Here is a 15,178-nt window from a genome sequence, read left to right as displayed (position 1 = left end):
CAAGGATAAAAGGAAGGTAGGAGAAAGAGCAGGAAATGACCACCAAGTATATGGAAATTAGGGCAGAGTGACATGGAAGAAGGAGGCACAGAAATTCCAACTCTTACTTCGCTGTGGAGAATGTGCAAAAATAGACCAAGCTCCTCACTTTGAGTTAAGAAGAGACATGGAAAAGAAAAGCTCTCAGGCTTCACTGTAGAGAGGGAAATGAGACCGTACTCCTCCCCGTAAGTGCCGTAAGGGAATACCAAAACATGTGCACCACAGAAAACAATGACATGCAAAATCTACATGGAGACACAGGTGCTTTGGGACTGAAGGACTGGGCATAGTACAACAGTGTCAGGTAAGCATCCAAACTTGTAGGCACCTGGTTGAACTGCAAATCTTTCTGAGGTTCAGATTATTTAATATAAGCACTGATGGGATATTCTGGCAGAAAATTGACCCAAAGAAACAAGGGCAAATATTGACAATTTGATAGTCAGCTCCACAGTAGACCAAGATAATATTTAGTTACTTATGGCCTTTGAAATACTGTGACTATTTTTACATCAAAGGAGCACTAAGTAGAACTAAGTTTGTTGTTTTCTGGGAGTCTCTGGTACCCAGGTTCTCTGGTTCCCATGTTGGCAGTACACCAAGTAGAAATGTTCTCAGTCAGTATGCTGCATATTGGCTGGGATTGTTTTACTGGTGATCAAAATGTGTCCTTTTAAAAACAGTAATTAATTTGTTTGGTTGGTTTTTTTTAAATTTTATTTTGAATAAGATTTAAACTGCTTCAAACTGTTGCTTTTTTCTAGTATTTATAATTCTACAATGGGATTACAGTTTTGAAGTAACTGTAGCTGTTAGAAAAACCTCCTATGATAAGGAGTAAATAAAGAAAACTGATAAGGAAAAGCCCCTGGGTAAGATTAAACTGGATTTAACTTACGAATATTTTAATATTGGTAGCTGTCAACGGGTGGGCTGTTAATTGCTTTCCCATCATCGTGAAGTTTACTCATCAATATAGTGTCCCCAGGTCCTTTAAAAATTAGTTGCTTTTCACAAGTCCTATAATAAAAATCTTAATGCTGGAAAAGCTTGGATTCTTGCCAGATATTAATTTCTTCAGAGACCCTGAAAGCTGTTGACCTCTTTTTTTGCCAGCAGCAGTAACCGAGAATTAAAGCTGAAGAAATTCTTCTGTTATTTGGAGATCATTGACCAGGCTGTGTAACTGCTTTGGTCTGCCGATAAACTATGCACAGACTCTCTTGTTTCCACTTGGGCTTTGGGTGAAAGTGGAAAATTGTACAATCTGCATTGTAAACCTGAGTAAGAAGCCTTACAGAAGAGAAGCATGGGTGGTAAGGAATAATTATGCTGACCCTGGAACAGTTTAATTGAAAGCTGCAACATTATTATTCTGGGAGCCAGGAAACGTGAGTGATGGAATCAATGGAGCCACAACTACCAAAAGACAATACAGTGAGCATAACTGTTAAACAAAATAAACTTTTCTCTAACCTTTTCAGATTCTCATATTATTTTGATTATAAATATTATCTGAATGATATTATTAATCAATATTATCTGAAGTGTCTGATACTTTATATTTTATTTCAGGCTTAAAAAGAACCAGTGTGTTAGCAAAAGTCCAGTTAGGAAGCTGCACTTCACATAACTTTTGTGTGTGTACAATACACACAAGGAGATCATGGATTGGTAAAATATGATATAAAGGCTTTACCAGCACATATGCAATATTTGCTACGTAAGCTATGCATGGCAAAGCCATAAAAGTATGAGCTCTTTCCAAACTATGCAGTCCAGAAATACGATCCCTATGCTGCACTATCAATTCTTCTACCGCACTATCAATTGATCTCTGTACCCCATGCATTAAAAAAGTATTTGCCAGAAATTTTACAGAGGTTGAAATCTTTATGGATGACTGGAAACAACTACACTGAAAGCCAGAACAAGGAATAAAAGATGAAGAAGAGATGAGAACAGTACAGATTGGTAGGGACAGGACAGAAGGGATCTCAGCTTGGGATATAGACAAAAAACGCATATACATTTCTCTCTACAGCCTGGGGCAGCAGCCAAGGCTACTGATTCTCACTACTCTTCCACCGTCAGCAGATATGTATGAAACACACCAGCAACGTTCCCCATCTCCTCCTGTTGCCAGTCCATGCAGAGCTTTATACCTTCTACTGCTGTTTGCTACCACAGTAGTTTAGGTGACCTATATAGCAGATATCAAAAGTTCTCATGGTGGCTGGTGGCCTGACAGAGAGCCAGTAGGATCCCACATTATGGAATTTCTGCTTCTTTTCAGCTTGCTCTTTTTAAAAGCAAGGAAATTATACCCCCAGACCTCACACACAGAAATATAACAGATGTAAACGAAGTACTTCACAGTTTAAAAATTCCAAAATCAAAATCGCTTATGTAGCTTTGGTTTAGCTGTTTTGTGCATATGCATTATCATTTACATGATCACATCTTCTTCCATCTTAGGCAAAGAACAAGAGCATAAATGAGAGCTGTATAAAGGATGCTGCCATCCCTAAGACTCCTACTTCCCTGCTTTCGAATATATGTGAGAAATGCGAAGACGCTTTATTTCTCTCTCTGTACCAACATGAGCAGGGTGTAGAGAGAGAGGACAATAAAAATATAAACGTGGTGCAAGCAGGAGATGGTCTGATTAGACAAGGAGCTTGAGACAGGGAACAATGTAGAAAAAATGATGAAGAAAAACAGGACAGAGTGAATGGACCAAGTGGAAGCTGGGACTGATCAGAGTTTCAGGGGAGGCGAAAGGATAGTCCCATGGCTGTTCTGGAACACTGGACTCTGTCCTGCTTTTTCTGTAGAGTTCATCCCTTTTCAGAAAGGGTCAATCACTCATCATGTAGAACTGCTGAATTCCCACAACTCCAAGCAAATTCAATGGGTACTTGCCTTTAAACATATACAGTTCTCTATAATATGAAGAACTGTGACAAATTGATTCCTGGAAGTCCCAAACTGAGCAATCAAAATTACATGCTTACATTTTCTGGCTTTAAAATGGGGATAATACCAACCCTGACTTACTTCAGAGTATAATTGCAGATGAAAATAAATTAATTCCTTTATAACCAAGATAAATTAATTAGGAAACACTCAGATGCAATGGTAGTGACAAATGTGTGAGTGAATTAGCAGTTATATCTTGAGAGTACAGTCTTAGAAAAGTGCAGTGAATAACAGACAGGGCCACACGTGGGATAGAGGAAAACAGAAGAATTTCATTAGTTGCTTATGCAGGGATTACTCTCTGCCCTGTGCAACGAATTACTTTGTTATCCTATGGAAAAATATGTGATCAGAAAATGAAGGATTGCCTTGTAATGAAAATACAAAAGAGAACTGAGTCAGGTTAGCCTGCTTAAAATTCTGGCATTTCCTAACTTTTGAATTCACTTAAGAGAGTTTTTATGTGTTCAATAGGTATTATAAGTGCTAAATAAATAACTTATGCTAAGTGCTAAATAAATAATAGATGCTAAACCTAAAAATATAACTTTAAATACGACAATCTTGTTCTCTTTGCTTAGGCAAAACTTGAAATAGGCAGAGAGAATGGCATGAGACAGGAGTGGAGTCTCAAGTTTAAGTGAGGTTTTGTGTTTTTTTTTCTTCCTGGTCTCTATTAGGTAGGCTTGACTGCAGATGCTTGAGAAAGGCAGAGGAAATGGGGTAATTCGGGAACACCTTCCAAACAGAAGTGGAAACTTTATAAAGGGTTAAAGCAGCGAAGTCTGTGCTTAAAGCATTATTCATGCTGCCCCAAGAGTCTTACCTGTGTTTTGCTTATGTAATTACATTTCCTCGAACATCTGCCACTTGACCCATCCCAGCCCAAAATCCAGGTCCAAATCTGAGTTTCTCAGGGGTTATGTGCCCATGTCTTACTCTGCTTATACTTATATATTTTCCCTGATCTCATTTACATGCCTTCTCCTTGCATATCACACAGCCTTCTAGCAGCATATACCAGCATGATCTAAACTGATAGTTTTTATTTTTGACTGGCTGGGAAATAAATTGTAAATTTTGTACCTATAGTTTGCATCTAGTGACTAGAGTAGCTAAGACTAGAGAGCAATCTTACTTCAACAGCTTTCTCATGCTTGCTTTCTTATCTTTCCCATGCTTAACATCAAGGTTTGTTTTTTTCATCAGGGTATGTACTGAACTCCAGAAATGCTATTTAAGGCACTCATGTAAGGTAAAGACAGAACACTACTTAGCATGGCAGCATAAGCTATGCATTCATACTTTCCCTACCCAATTTTTCCTCGTTACTTGTGAACATCTTTCCATGTTAACCATAGTACCAACTCAGGAGGACCACTATCTCATAGCACTAATAAATGCTAGAATTCTTCCACATACAGAGCTGCAGTCGAGCATATGGTACAGGAAGACAGATCAAAGCTAAGTCTCACAATTCTCTAACTTTCATTGCTCACAATTGTCACTCCAAAGAACTGAAAGGAATTGTAAAGAATGCATTTTAAGTAGGGGAATAACTAAGTAAACACTAAAACCCATAGTCAAATGAGAAAATGCATTAAGCTGATAACAGTGATACAAACCTAGGGAAAATTATGCAAGCATTAGGGAAAAACAAATTGTTTTCTCTTCCCTCCAATCTACGTCTGAGAAACTACAGCACTTTAGTGGTTGTATAATCAGAAGTATTTCATCAGTCTAATCACATGAGAATTTTCTGTTCTAGCTAGCAAACTCAAACGTTCAGAAAAAAAACTGAATAGGAATTCAAACATTTAGATGAAATTCTAGAAGTTCTGGCTTCTGTCCATTCCTATCACCTAATGAATACACAAAAGGAAATACTATGTCAACAGACTTATGTATAGAGCCAGCCTGTATGGAATTTCTAGAGGCTTCAACACATGTTCCAAGCAGGATCAGCCCCTTCTGCAGCAGCTCTCCAGACAGTGTTTCTAATTTCTGATACAACTATACGCAATTTGCAGTCAAATAAATATTTATAAAGAAAATATTTGTTCTTTATATCTTACTTGAGTTCTTGTGAGCTTGTGGCCAGCATACTTCGAATGCTTTTGTCAGCCAAGGGGCATCCAGATAAACTGTAAGACATGGCAGGATATACAAGTAAGTTAATCTTCTCATTAACTGAACACTCCCAAACAAACACAACATAAAAATTAAAAAGTAAAAGTTTGTAATGCAGAAAAGCGATGGGGCAAGTGCTGTAATATTGAATTTTGTAATATAGTTAACCCTCTGAATATATTTAGGTGTCAACATTACTTCCAAAATTACATACTGTAAATGTTCTTTTTCGTTTGTTTGTTTCTCTATGAACTAGTAAAATGTAACAAAAAATATTTGAGATTCCTGGGTTAACTACGTAAATGCTTAAGAATACTTTGGAAATTTTAGTAATCTATTTAAAAATAAAAGACGTTTATACAACACACAAATTAGCATGCTTTTAAGATCAACATATATTACTCAAAGGGTTAACACATAGTTCAACGTTTTACTTTGACAGCATTGTTGAGGTAAGCTGAAAACAATAAATTGAAAAGACAGAATCCACCATGAAAAAAATGAAGTCACACCTTCTATGTGAGGCGTAATTACCAGTCACATGACCACTCCCATCACACCCTGGTGTTGGACATCTGCCACCAAACAAAAACAAAAACAGCCAAAATAGTAAGTATGTTTAAAAAAAAACTTTTAAAAGTTTCATTGTTTCCAGTTTAGCTGCAATGACTGCAAGGGGTTTTAAGCATCCTAATCGAAAAGCTGCAAAATGAACAGGTTTAAATGAAAATGGCGTCTCAATACAATATAGCATCATTAAGAACAAGCAAATACACGTTAGCTTATCACTTTACTTAACTGGCAGTTTGAAACATTTATATGCTGCAAATGTTGCATGCTCATACTGCAAGGCGTATATGTACTCGTTTGTTTAAAAAAAGACAAAGAGAGAAAAGGTTAAAAGGAGAAAAATAATTTCACCTCACATTATGCTTACGTTATTAAATCCTTTTTGCTCTCTTTGCATTGAGGGTATTTGGGTTTAGGACTTGGGATTGTAACTTCACCCGGATACCTTCTTTCTTCAAGTGCCTCTTGGAAAGGATCCAAATCTTCTGGCTACAGGTAAATACATACACATTAGTTTCAGCTAGGTGAGGTTACAACGTATGCAAAATAATGCAAAGCAGAGTCATCAGATGTTATCTCCTCCTTTATTCTATTCTGCCAGAGAAAATTAATGAAATTATTTTATATTCTTTCACCTTTTAAACCTTTATATAATACTTGGGTATTTTGATGAAGCAATGAAGACTTCACAAAATACGGAACGTATAGTTTATTGAACTAGAAAAGAATAAAAAAAGGGCAAACCACAGCTTTTTCTACAGCTGTCATATTGCTTCAAAAGAATCAGTATTTTTTCCTAAAGTTACCACAAAACAGAGGAAAAGGAAAAAAGATTATTAAATACAGTATCTTACGCATCAAAAAGCCATCTTACAACATTTTTAACAGTTTAGAACATCTCAAAGACGAAACAGGAGCAATCTTAACATCTACACACAGAATCTCAATCTGGGGCAAACCTCAATGGATCTGTCTGGCAAAGTAGAACTATATAATTTGTAATTAACTTTACTGATGCATTCAGAAATTCAAAATAATCTGTTTCTGGAATGAAGTGGCTGAATGCATTGATTTAGCGATTCCTGCAGATGGTGCTATAAACGACACAGTAGAAATAGGGAGTTTTGCTTGCTCTGAAAAAAGCACTCTATACTGTCTGTTTTACCTCATATTTCCTTGATAGTGACAGATTTCCTCGTTAGTTCAGTGAAATTAATAGCAAAACTGTAGTTAACACCAAAGCTAGAATGCATTCAGTGTATCTAGTGAAAATGCCACTTTGTTATATGTTTCAAAGTTACTGAAAATAGTTTTATATTTTAATTAAAATCGGCAAGAGATGTGCTACACACAAATGATTAGCCTAATTTTCTGTTAGAAACCAAGAAGAAACAGAAGACAATCTCTAGAAGTCTCCAAACAGCTAAATTGCATTGAGCGCAGGATTGTAAACTGCACAGTGGATACAGATTAAAACCTGATGAACAAAAGCAGTGGCACTGAACCTTGTCAGCAGACCTCTTCAGTGTCCTGGCTATTCTAAGTTTTGAAAAGTAAAATAAATTCACTAACATATTTTCTTTATTTGCCTCTTCTGTTTAAAGGGTTTTGCTGTTGTCTTGGTATTATGAATTGAAAAGTAACACTGATTTGCAATAGCCCTTCTTTGTATTTTTCAAAGAAAGTATTTCATTAATACAGGCCCTTTCACACACAGAGCTATCAGGAGTGTATAAGTAATCTAGAAGAAGATTAGCTGAAATAGTTGAAAGCTTACATTATACTCTGCTGCTTTTGTTTAAATAGATTTCTAAGTAATACGTGCTTTCAAATACTCAGCACATCATTTATGGTTTTCAAATACAGGAGAATATCTTGTCCTTAGAGCTGATTATCCCAGTATTGCACAGTTATGTCAACTTGCTTATACAGAGTAACGTAATCTGGATATAGTGAAACATCTTTACTGCAGAAAATATTTGTTAACAAGATGACGCTGTTAGAAAACATGATTCACATTCATGGTTCAAATGTTGTCTTATGGAACTTAGTCACAGATCAGATGTGTGCCAGCATGATATAGTCCTAAAGATTAACCAGCAGAAAGTCCTTTTTGTAGAAAACCACCATTTTTATCATGTATTAATTTTGTTTCCTCTTTCCCTCCAAATTTCAGAAATTTAATGAATTACCAAAATTAGATTGCAACAAGAACTAATAGATGAAAAAGACATACATTAATCTCTTTGGAATCATCTTCATCTATCCTACTGGGCTTCATTTTAGTGTAGTCCACTGGCAAGTCCCAGCAGTCACCCTCGTTCAGTTGGTAACACCGGTTATTCATCACGGCTTGCCGTTGCGGGGACATTGGCTCCAGTGGTGTCAAAATGGTACAGCAACCATCTCGCTGCCTCTGCTTGTTCATGCTCAGATCCAACGTCCCATTTTCATCGACTTCCATATCAGGATTCTGTCAAAATAAGAAAAATATTGTTAATTTGGCTTCACACTAGCAAATTGTTACCTCTTCTTCAATCTGATTGCCTAGCAGAATGATAAAACGCTTTTCCATTCCTGTATAGATTGTAAGCATTGAGCCCCCTCCCACACATAGCATGATGCTGTTACACAACATTAATGCTGTTAAAGTAGATTTCTTCCTGAATGGCTAATCTCATGTTTGGGGGAAAAGGGGAGAGTCTTCAATACCCCTCCTGCCACCCGCCACACAGGTGCAAAATTTGGAAAAAAAAAGGAGAAATCTCTAAAGGCATTTTCTTGTCATTGTCTTTATGTTCTTGATTTATTCTGTGACAGGTGAGTATCTACGACTTAACATCTGCATAATTCTTGTTCCCAGTCCTGACACCTGTTTCGGTGATTAGAGTAACAAAAACCAGCTAGCATCAAATACTCTTTGTTTCTTTGTTTATTTAACATTAACAGTCAATGCTTGACTAGATAATGTCAGAAAATTAAACAGGGACGTAGGGTACCAAAACAAGTCCCTTTGGACACGATTTGTCAATGAGGAAATACATTCAGATTTCACAGTTCCTTCCCTGCAGACGTAAATGTATCAACATTTCATATATCTATCTTTATAACCAATAAATTCAGGTAGCGGAACAGTTGTAACAATAGTTGTGCATATTTCTGCGGCGACTGAGGTACTGTGAAACATAGGGTGAGTATGGGCTCTGACTTTTTCTTTTATAGAAACAAACAAGGGTTGTCTATTATATTAGATGAGGAGAAATAAGATATCTTAAAATGAAGACAAATTTTTAAAAAAACTAAGGGCAGATAAAATTAAAATGCCCACAAAGAATCCCTCATCTTTTAAAAAATGAAATGCTCCATGGGAAATTTGGTTTCAAAACTAACGTGAATGTGACTGACTCCTCGTACACCTGGCGACTTTCTCTCCTCTTGTGTAACAACAGAGCTGCAGGTAAGCACTGTGAATGCAAATCTCTGTTTCTGAATTACTGCCTTTTGTCAGAGTATACATCTAATTGCTGCTATCCTGCTAATATAATTTAGAAAATACTTGTTTATCTTCTCAGATTCATTCCTTCAGTCTCAATATAGGGTGACACATTAGGAAAGAGGCCCCTTCTGGTTTTGACACGTAAGATTTTTAGCATTTTATTCCAACTTTTTCCATTGTGTTGATGTAGAGAACAACTGCATTTATTTACATGCCAGAAAGAGAGTTCCCTGTTGAACAGTATTAAATAAATTAATATAAAAAGCAGCATTTGAAAACAAGGTCACCAGCCATTCTGGCTGACATCATGATTATTACTAATACTTACTGCTATGGGTTTAGTTTGTTATGAATGATCAAGGGGCTTTACACAATGACGGGAAGAAAACCTTTGTCTATATGTAGAAGAACAGAACATGTCTGCCAGCTCACAAGCTCTTCTATAAGCACAATAAAAATGTTTCCTCTGCACTGCATCTGTCTACTTAGCCATCTAGTGGTCTCCTATAGGTAGCACTGTACTGTTTACTGGTGCATGTTAAATACTAATTTCTTAACAGCTATCAGAGTTGAAACTTAAAAGTTTATAATGAAAAAAAAATCTTCTGGTAAATCTGTAATGAATGTTAGTAGTGCACTGTTTTTCTTAGTATATGAAGCTTAACAACAAAAGCTTTTAACTGTATCTGTATAGCCGTTTCATAACATATTGAGGCTCTATGAACATACAGAACATTAGTGACCCCACACTACTGTTAAGCACATTTAGAGTCACCTATACCGGAGGATTTGTTCATTTCAAATGTATTATACAGTGACTTAGGAACTGTGATATCACAGACAGGCAAGAAATTGTAACATACAAGTAGCATAGATTTCTTTGCACTAGATCTTACAACCTTAGGTCCCATTTGTGACTTTTAAATGAAAATACATTGTTAAATCTTAATCCTTTCACAAAATGTATGAATAAGACTGTGTTTAGCAAAAAAATCAGTAGTGCAATTAATACCACTTGAGCAATCCAAACATCTTTTATAATTATAGATGTCACTAGTAAGAGACAAATTAAAAGAAGTACATGCTACCAGTATCATCAGTTTATATACGGATCAGGATTTCCTGAGATACTTGTGAGCAATTTGCATCTTTTTTTTTTTTTCCCTCCCTGCTTTAGCAGAGCCACCAGATTATGTTAATTTTGAGGAAAAGAAAAAAAAAAGCAAGATGTACTAAAGCTATTCTTCTATCTATCAGGGGCACAGAGCAAGTGCAGTAAAGAGAAATCTTCATCAACAAACAGAATTACTAATTTTTACCCTCGCACAGAGATCCTGAGGCTTAGTGGAGAGGTTCTGAGGCATCTCCCTGCAGCGAGTGGAGAGATTCAGAATAGCAGTAGCAGCCATGTGCGCTGCCTCCATGTCATGAGTATAGTCAAAGCTGCTCTTGCTGCAGGTACTGCTGGCACTGCTGCCTCCACCACAACTCATATTGCTGCTGCTGCTAGGGGCATAACTGCTTGTTGTGCTGCTGGTTGGACTTGAATTCTTACAGTAGCGTTTAGCTGTGGGAAGAAATATGACAGGGATGACTCAAAAGAACAAGCATTCTGCATAAGTGAAGAGAAAAACAAACTGCTGGAGGTGAAGTTTATAATGAGCAACAGTAACTGATGCCAAAAAAAAAGCCCGCAATAAGAATGATGGCTGTATTTCTTGATTTCTGTCTTGACTTTTATATGCTACGTGAGTTTGTATGAAATAACCTCCTGCAAAAATCTGCATGACGTGACCATGAATCGTTCTGACAAACAGGCTGGATTTAGAAAACAATAAAAACACAGAAACACTGCTTTTACCCCACATATATAGTCAGACAGAAGGTAGGATCTGCTCGGCTCATTCGTTTTTATCAGTGAGGGGCAACATAACACTACGGGACCTTCTCCTGTTTACATGAGCAAACTGTTAATTTAAGGCCTAGAATCCCCAGAGCTGCTGGAGATCATGCCCACCGTAAGGCTGACGGGCTTGGTCTCCGGGCCACAGTGCGACCCGTATGTCCTCAAACACCCCATGCTTCCTAAAAGGTTTCTTCTTCCTACATCACAGGCAAAAATTATGACACTGGCCATCAGAAAGGAGAGGAACATGATGGAAGGAGAGAGGCGGTGGTCACGCGTGAGTTTCACCACGGCTTGCACAAAGGCAGAAGCAGCAGCTGTATAAGTGGAAGCAGATATAAGTGAAACGTCCCCACCTTCAAACAACCCAAGCACCTGCAACCCTTCATAAAACCAAGAAGGACCACAGACCCCCCTTCCCGCTCACGCCGAGGACAGCAGCACTCAGCCGTATGCTGGCCCACAGAAGCCACGAGCGGTCACAGAAGAGCTAAGGCACTGACAAAGCTCACGTCCAGCCTATCCACATACAATGCAGCACTGGTGCTGCTTTTGGGAAATGCTCCTTGCGGCCAAAGGTATTACAGTAATAATGGAAACCAGCCCTATTACCCCACTTATTTCTCCAACCCTCTTCCCAAATAAACTGTTTTAAAAATATTTATATAAAATGCAAGAAAGTGTGAGCTCATCTCCTAAATTTAAGTTTATGTATTTCATAAAAAAATAAAAGTCCAGCTCAGAGGATACATGCATGCATATTACAGCGACTACTTCCCCTCACGATGGAAATGTATACTGCAGAGATCATACCTTATAGCACAGTATAACAATAACCAACTAGCAAGCTGATTAGAGAGCTATACAAAAAAGGTCAGGCCCTAGCTAGAGCTCTTTCGTGATGGGCTCCATTTAAATGCCAGACTCTTCAGGTGTATTTGTCTGAGCAGACACACATATAATAATCTGCTCCCATGAGCACAGCCCATTTGTGAACCACAGGCTGCTTTGGTAGGCAGGCAGGATTCAAAAGAAGAATCTGAAAGCAAAATATCTCTGCTAGAGCTTATGTCATCCTCCTTTCTCTAAAAAAATGAAAAAAAAATCATGGCATTATTTTTACTGTAAAGGAAATAGTGTTTCACTTAATTCATAACAGATGGAGTTTTCTCAGGAAAGCCACATAATGCACAGGGTGTGATTTTTTTTTAAGTGAAGTGAATGCTAAACATTCATCACATTTCTTTGTTTTGAACACATAGTAGCACTACTCTAGCAGGGTATCCACTAACACTAAATCTGTGAACTATTTCTCAAGAGTTTCATTATTAATATAGTAGTCAGTGGTGGTCATTAAAAATTCAGCATTTATCCATTGTTACTTTGTAACAGTATCTAAGACACACAGAATTTTCCTATACTTAAGGAAGGAAATAATTGAATAATTCAGTTTCTACTGTGTTAACACAGCAAGCACCCTGTACCACTGAACTTGTCAAATTAGAAATATCTTTCAAAATTCATATGAACAAGTAAGACTTCTGTCACTTGCAAAAAATGTTAGTCTTGTTATAGCAGGTCACATTTAGACAGACATAAGAGGCATACTACATGGGAAATTATATATATATAAGAGTACATGCTAAAGAAAGGGAGGGAAAGAGGCAGCTTTACACATAGGACTAACCATCAGAAACTCATGCAGGCTTTGATAAGGACTCCTCTGTGGCCTTGGTCAAACTACATTATCCCTCAAATTCATTTTCCCTACACATAGAAAGTTGCTTCTAAAATTTAGTTGTGTTGTGATTCACTTGCAAAACACTTTGAAGATGTAAAGTGCTACAAGCATGCTACACAATTATTAGCTTTTAGATTACCAATAATTTAAGCAAAACTTACTTAGAGAGAAATGGCCATGGTTATTTTAACTTTACTGTAGCTGTACATTTTAAGATTCGTCATATAACCCAGACTGTTCATTTCACATTAGCTTTTCAGGCGAAACAAAGGTCATCAATTTATAATGAACTAAATCAAGTTGATCTCTAATGAAGGGAAAACTGCATTGTTTCAATATCAGATAGTTCTGCTTGATATATCACCCAACCCTGTGGCACCACGTTTTGGAAGCTCTGTAGTCCACCTACACTTCACGATCCAGAGTGAAACCAGATGTGGAGAACGCCTTTCCCGTTAACTAACAGATACAGGTCTAACCAGCTGCGTATCCAAACTGGCCTACCATCAGACATGTCTAGGGGCTGATTACAAAGAACCTCTCAAAGTCTACAGGGTCCTTTGCTAATTAGCAATGGAGGAGTGGGAGAGATCCCAACAATGTGAACGACCAAAGGAAGATATCTGGAGTGGAATTAAATTCTGCCCAGGCACCCTCAACCCCAGTATTGCCTAAATACTGAGTGTGTTACGTAAATTAATTACAGTTTCAACACTTTTTCTGACTTGCACAATAAGAGGTACATCTCACCTAACTTCAGATATGTGACCTCGTCACTATAGGCTTCCTATACAGGCAGTGGAAAAAACCAGGAACTTTCAGGCAATGATTCATCTGACCAGTTTTAAATAAGTACTTCAGAAAGAGATGAACTGAATCAGAGAAGTGTCATTCTTTCTCCTTGGATCTGAAAGAGGTGATGAGCCCAGATGTAGGTGCTGACATTATAAAAGTCTAGATATGGTCAGATGAATCCCACTCCTAACATTTTCTCAGTGTTTTGATGGAAGGACCCAGGACTATTGGTGGAATGAGAGGAGCTCCTGCCATCACCTGAGCAACTGAAACAGTTGCTGTCTCCTCTGCCTGCTGTGTCCAGCTGTTCTAATCTCTACTGCTGTATACCAGAAGCCCAACATCCAATACACTATGAAACTGGTTTCAAAGGAAAAACAAGCCCACAGACACAAGATTTCTCAATAATTATCAGAGCATCCTACCCCACAATACAAAGTATCTATTTTCTACCTGGTTTTTACTAAAGCTCAGGTGGAAAAAAAAAATCAAGAAAACAATCCAAAGTAGCTATTTATGTTTATGTCACTCACAACCATACACTCATTGAACATAGAATCCTTTCTCTAATGATGAAAATAGAGTGCTAGCTTACAATTAAAAAAGGCTTAAGACATGAGGTTACTGATTTTTCATATCCTTAGACTACTTGTCTCATCTTATATTCAGAAAAGCTAAAGCGCTGTTTACTTGCAAGTTTCCCCAAAATGACTTTTCAGAACTACATGTTTTCATATAAAAGTGTTTTGCTGACATACATAATAGGTGTGCACTCAGTACCTCCATAATGGCTTTAGCAGCAACAATTAATCATTTTTTTTACACACAAATACAAAGTCACCTAAAAATACCGTGATGTTTCCTGAGGAAGAGTGGCTCTTTTAAGTGAAGAGCCTCTTCCTGAAATCTCCTTCATATTCAGTTATTTACAATAGCTGCCAGCAAAATCCTTGTTCCGTTGAAAGTCAGGGCCAAAACTCTGACCAATTTCAGCCTGCCCAGGATTTCACTTCATCCTTCTATGAATTTAGCTGATCTTCCTGAGGAACTTCGAAACCCTCTGCCAGTTTAAGCCAAATATGATGGAGTGCTTATGGAATATCAAAAAGATGTGAATCCTGAAGGTTTCATGAGAATCACTGATAGGGTACAAAGAAAAACTCAAATTAGGTCCCATCTCTGGGACCATGTCGGCATGTCTATCTGGCCAAATGGCAGGCACATCACTTGGAACCAGGTACATACAGCATGTGCCGCCTCCTGCAGAGCCAGGGGTATGGAACAAATCCATATGGAATTAGCCTTCATTTGGCAAACAACCTGCTTCAGCTATAATGGACTTGAGCTGTTCTGAGTACAGAAGAACCACGTATACTTGCTGTACCAGCCTGAATCACACGTATAGTCTCCCTCAGTCCTTTCTGGCTCACATTACTGAGCAGTGAAGCAACCTAGCCCCAGTCTTATCTCCAAGTAAAATTCCTATTTGTATCAAAGGAAGATGAGTGTCCATGAA

The 15,178-nt window shown here is 37.7% G+C and overlaps 1 protein-coding gene across 4 annotated transcripts in view; it reads right to left on the bottom strand.

The window, feature by feature from the left end:
• Nucleotides 1-15,178, bottom strand: part of MYT1L (myelin transcription factor 1 like) — a 128,182-nt gene that overhangs the window by 52,705 nt on the left and 60,299 nt on the right. For all 4 annotated transcript variants that reach the window (XM_075049870.1, XM_075049871.1, XM_075049868.1 and 1 more), the window contains exons 10-13: nucleotides 10,540-10,787; nucleotides 7,961-8,197; nucleotides 6,092-6,213; nucleotides 5,100-5,168 (exon numbers count right to left, since the gene is read on the bottom strand). In XM_075049870.1, coding sequence (XP_074905971.1) covers nucleotides 5,100-5,168; nucleotides 6,092-6,213; nucleotides 7,961-8,197; nucleotides 10,540-10,787 — 676 coding nt within the window. The remainder of the gene's footprint in view (nucleotides 1-5,099; nucleotides 5,169-6,091; nucleotides 6,214-7,960; nucleotides 8,198-10,539; nucleotides 10,788-15,178) is intronic.

Source organism: Buteo buteo, chromosome 17, assembly GCF_964188355.1.
Source record: "Buteo buteo chromosome 17, bButBut1.hap1.1, whole genome shotgun sequence".
Taxonomy (NCBI): domain Eukaryota; kingdom Metazoa; phylum Chordata; class Aves; order Accipitriformes; family Accipitridae; genus Buteo; species Buteo buteo.
The sequence above is the reverse complement of the archived record's forward strand: the minus strand, read 5'-3'. Positions and strand labels throughout refer to the sequence as shown.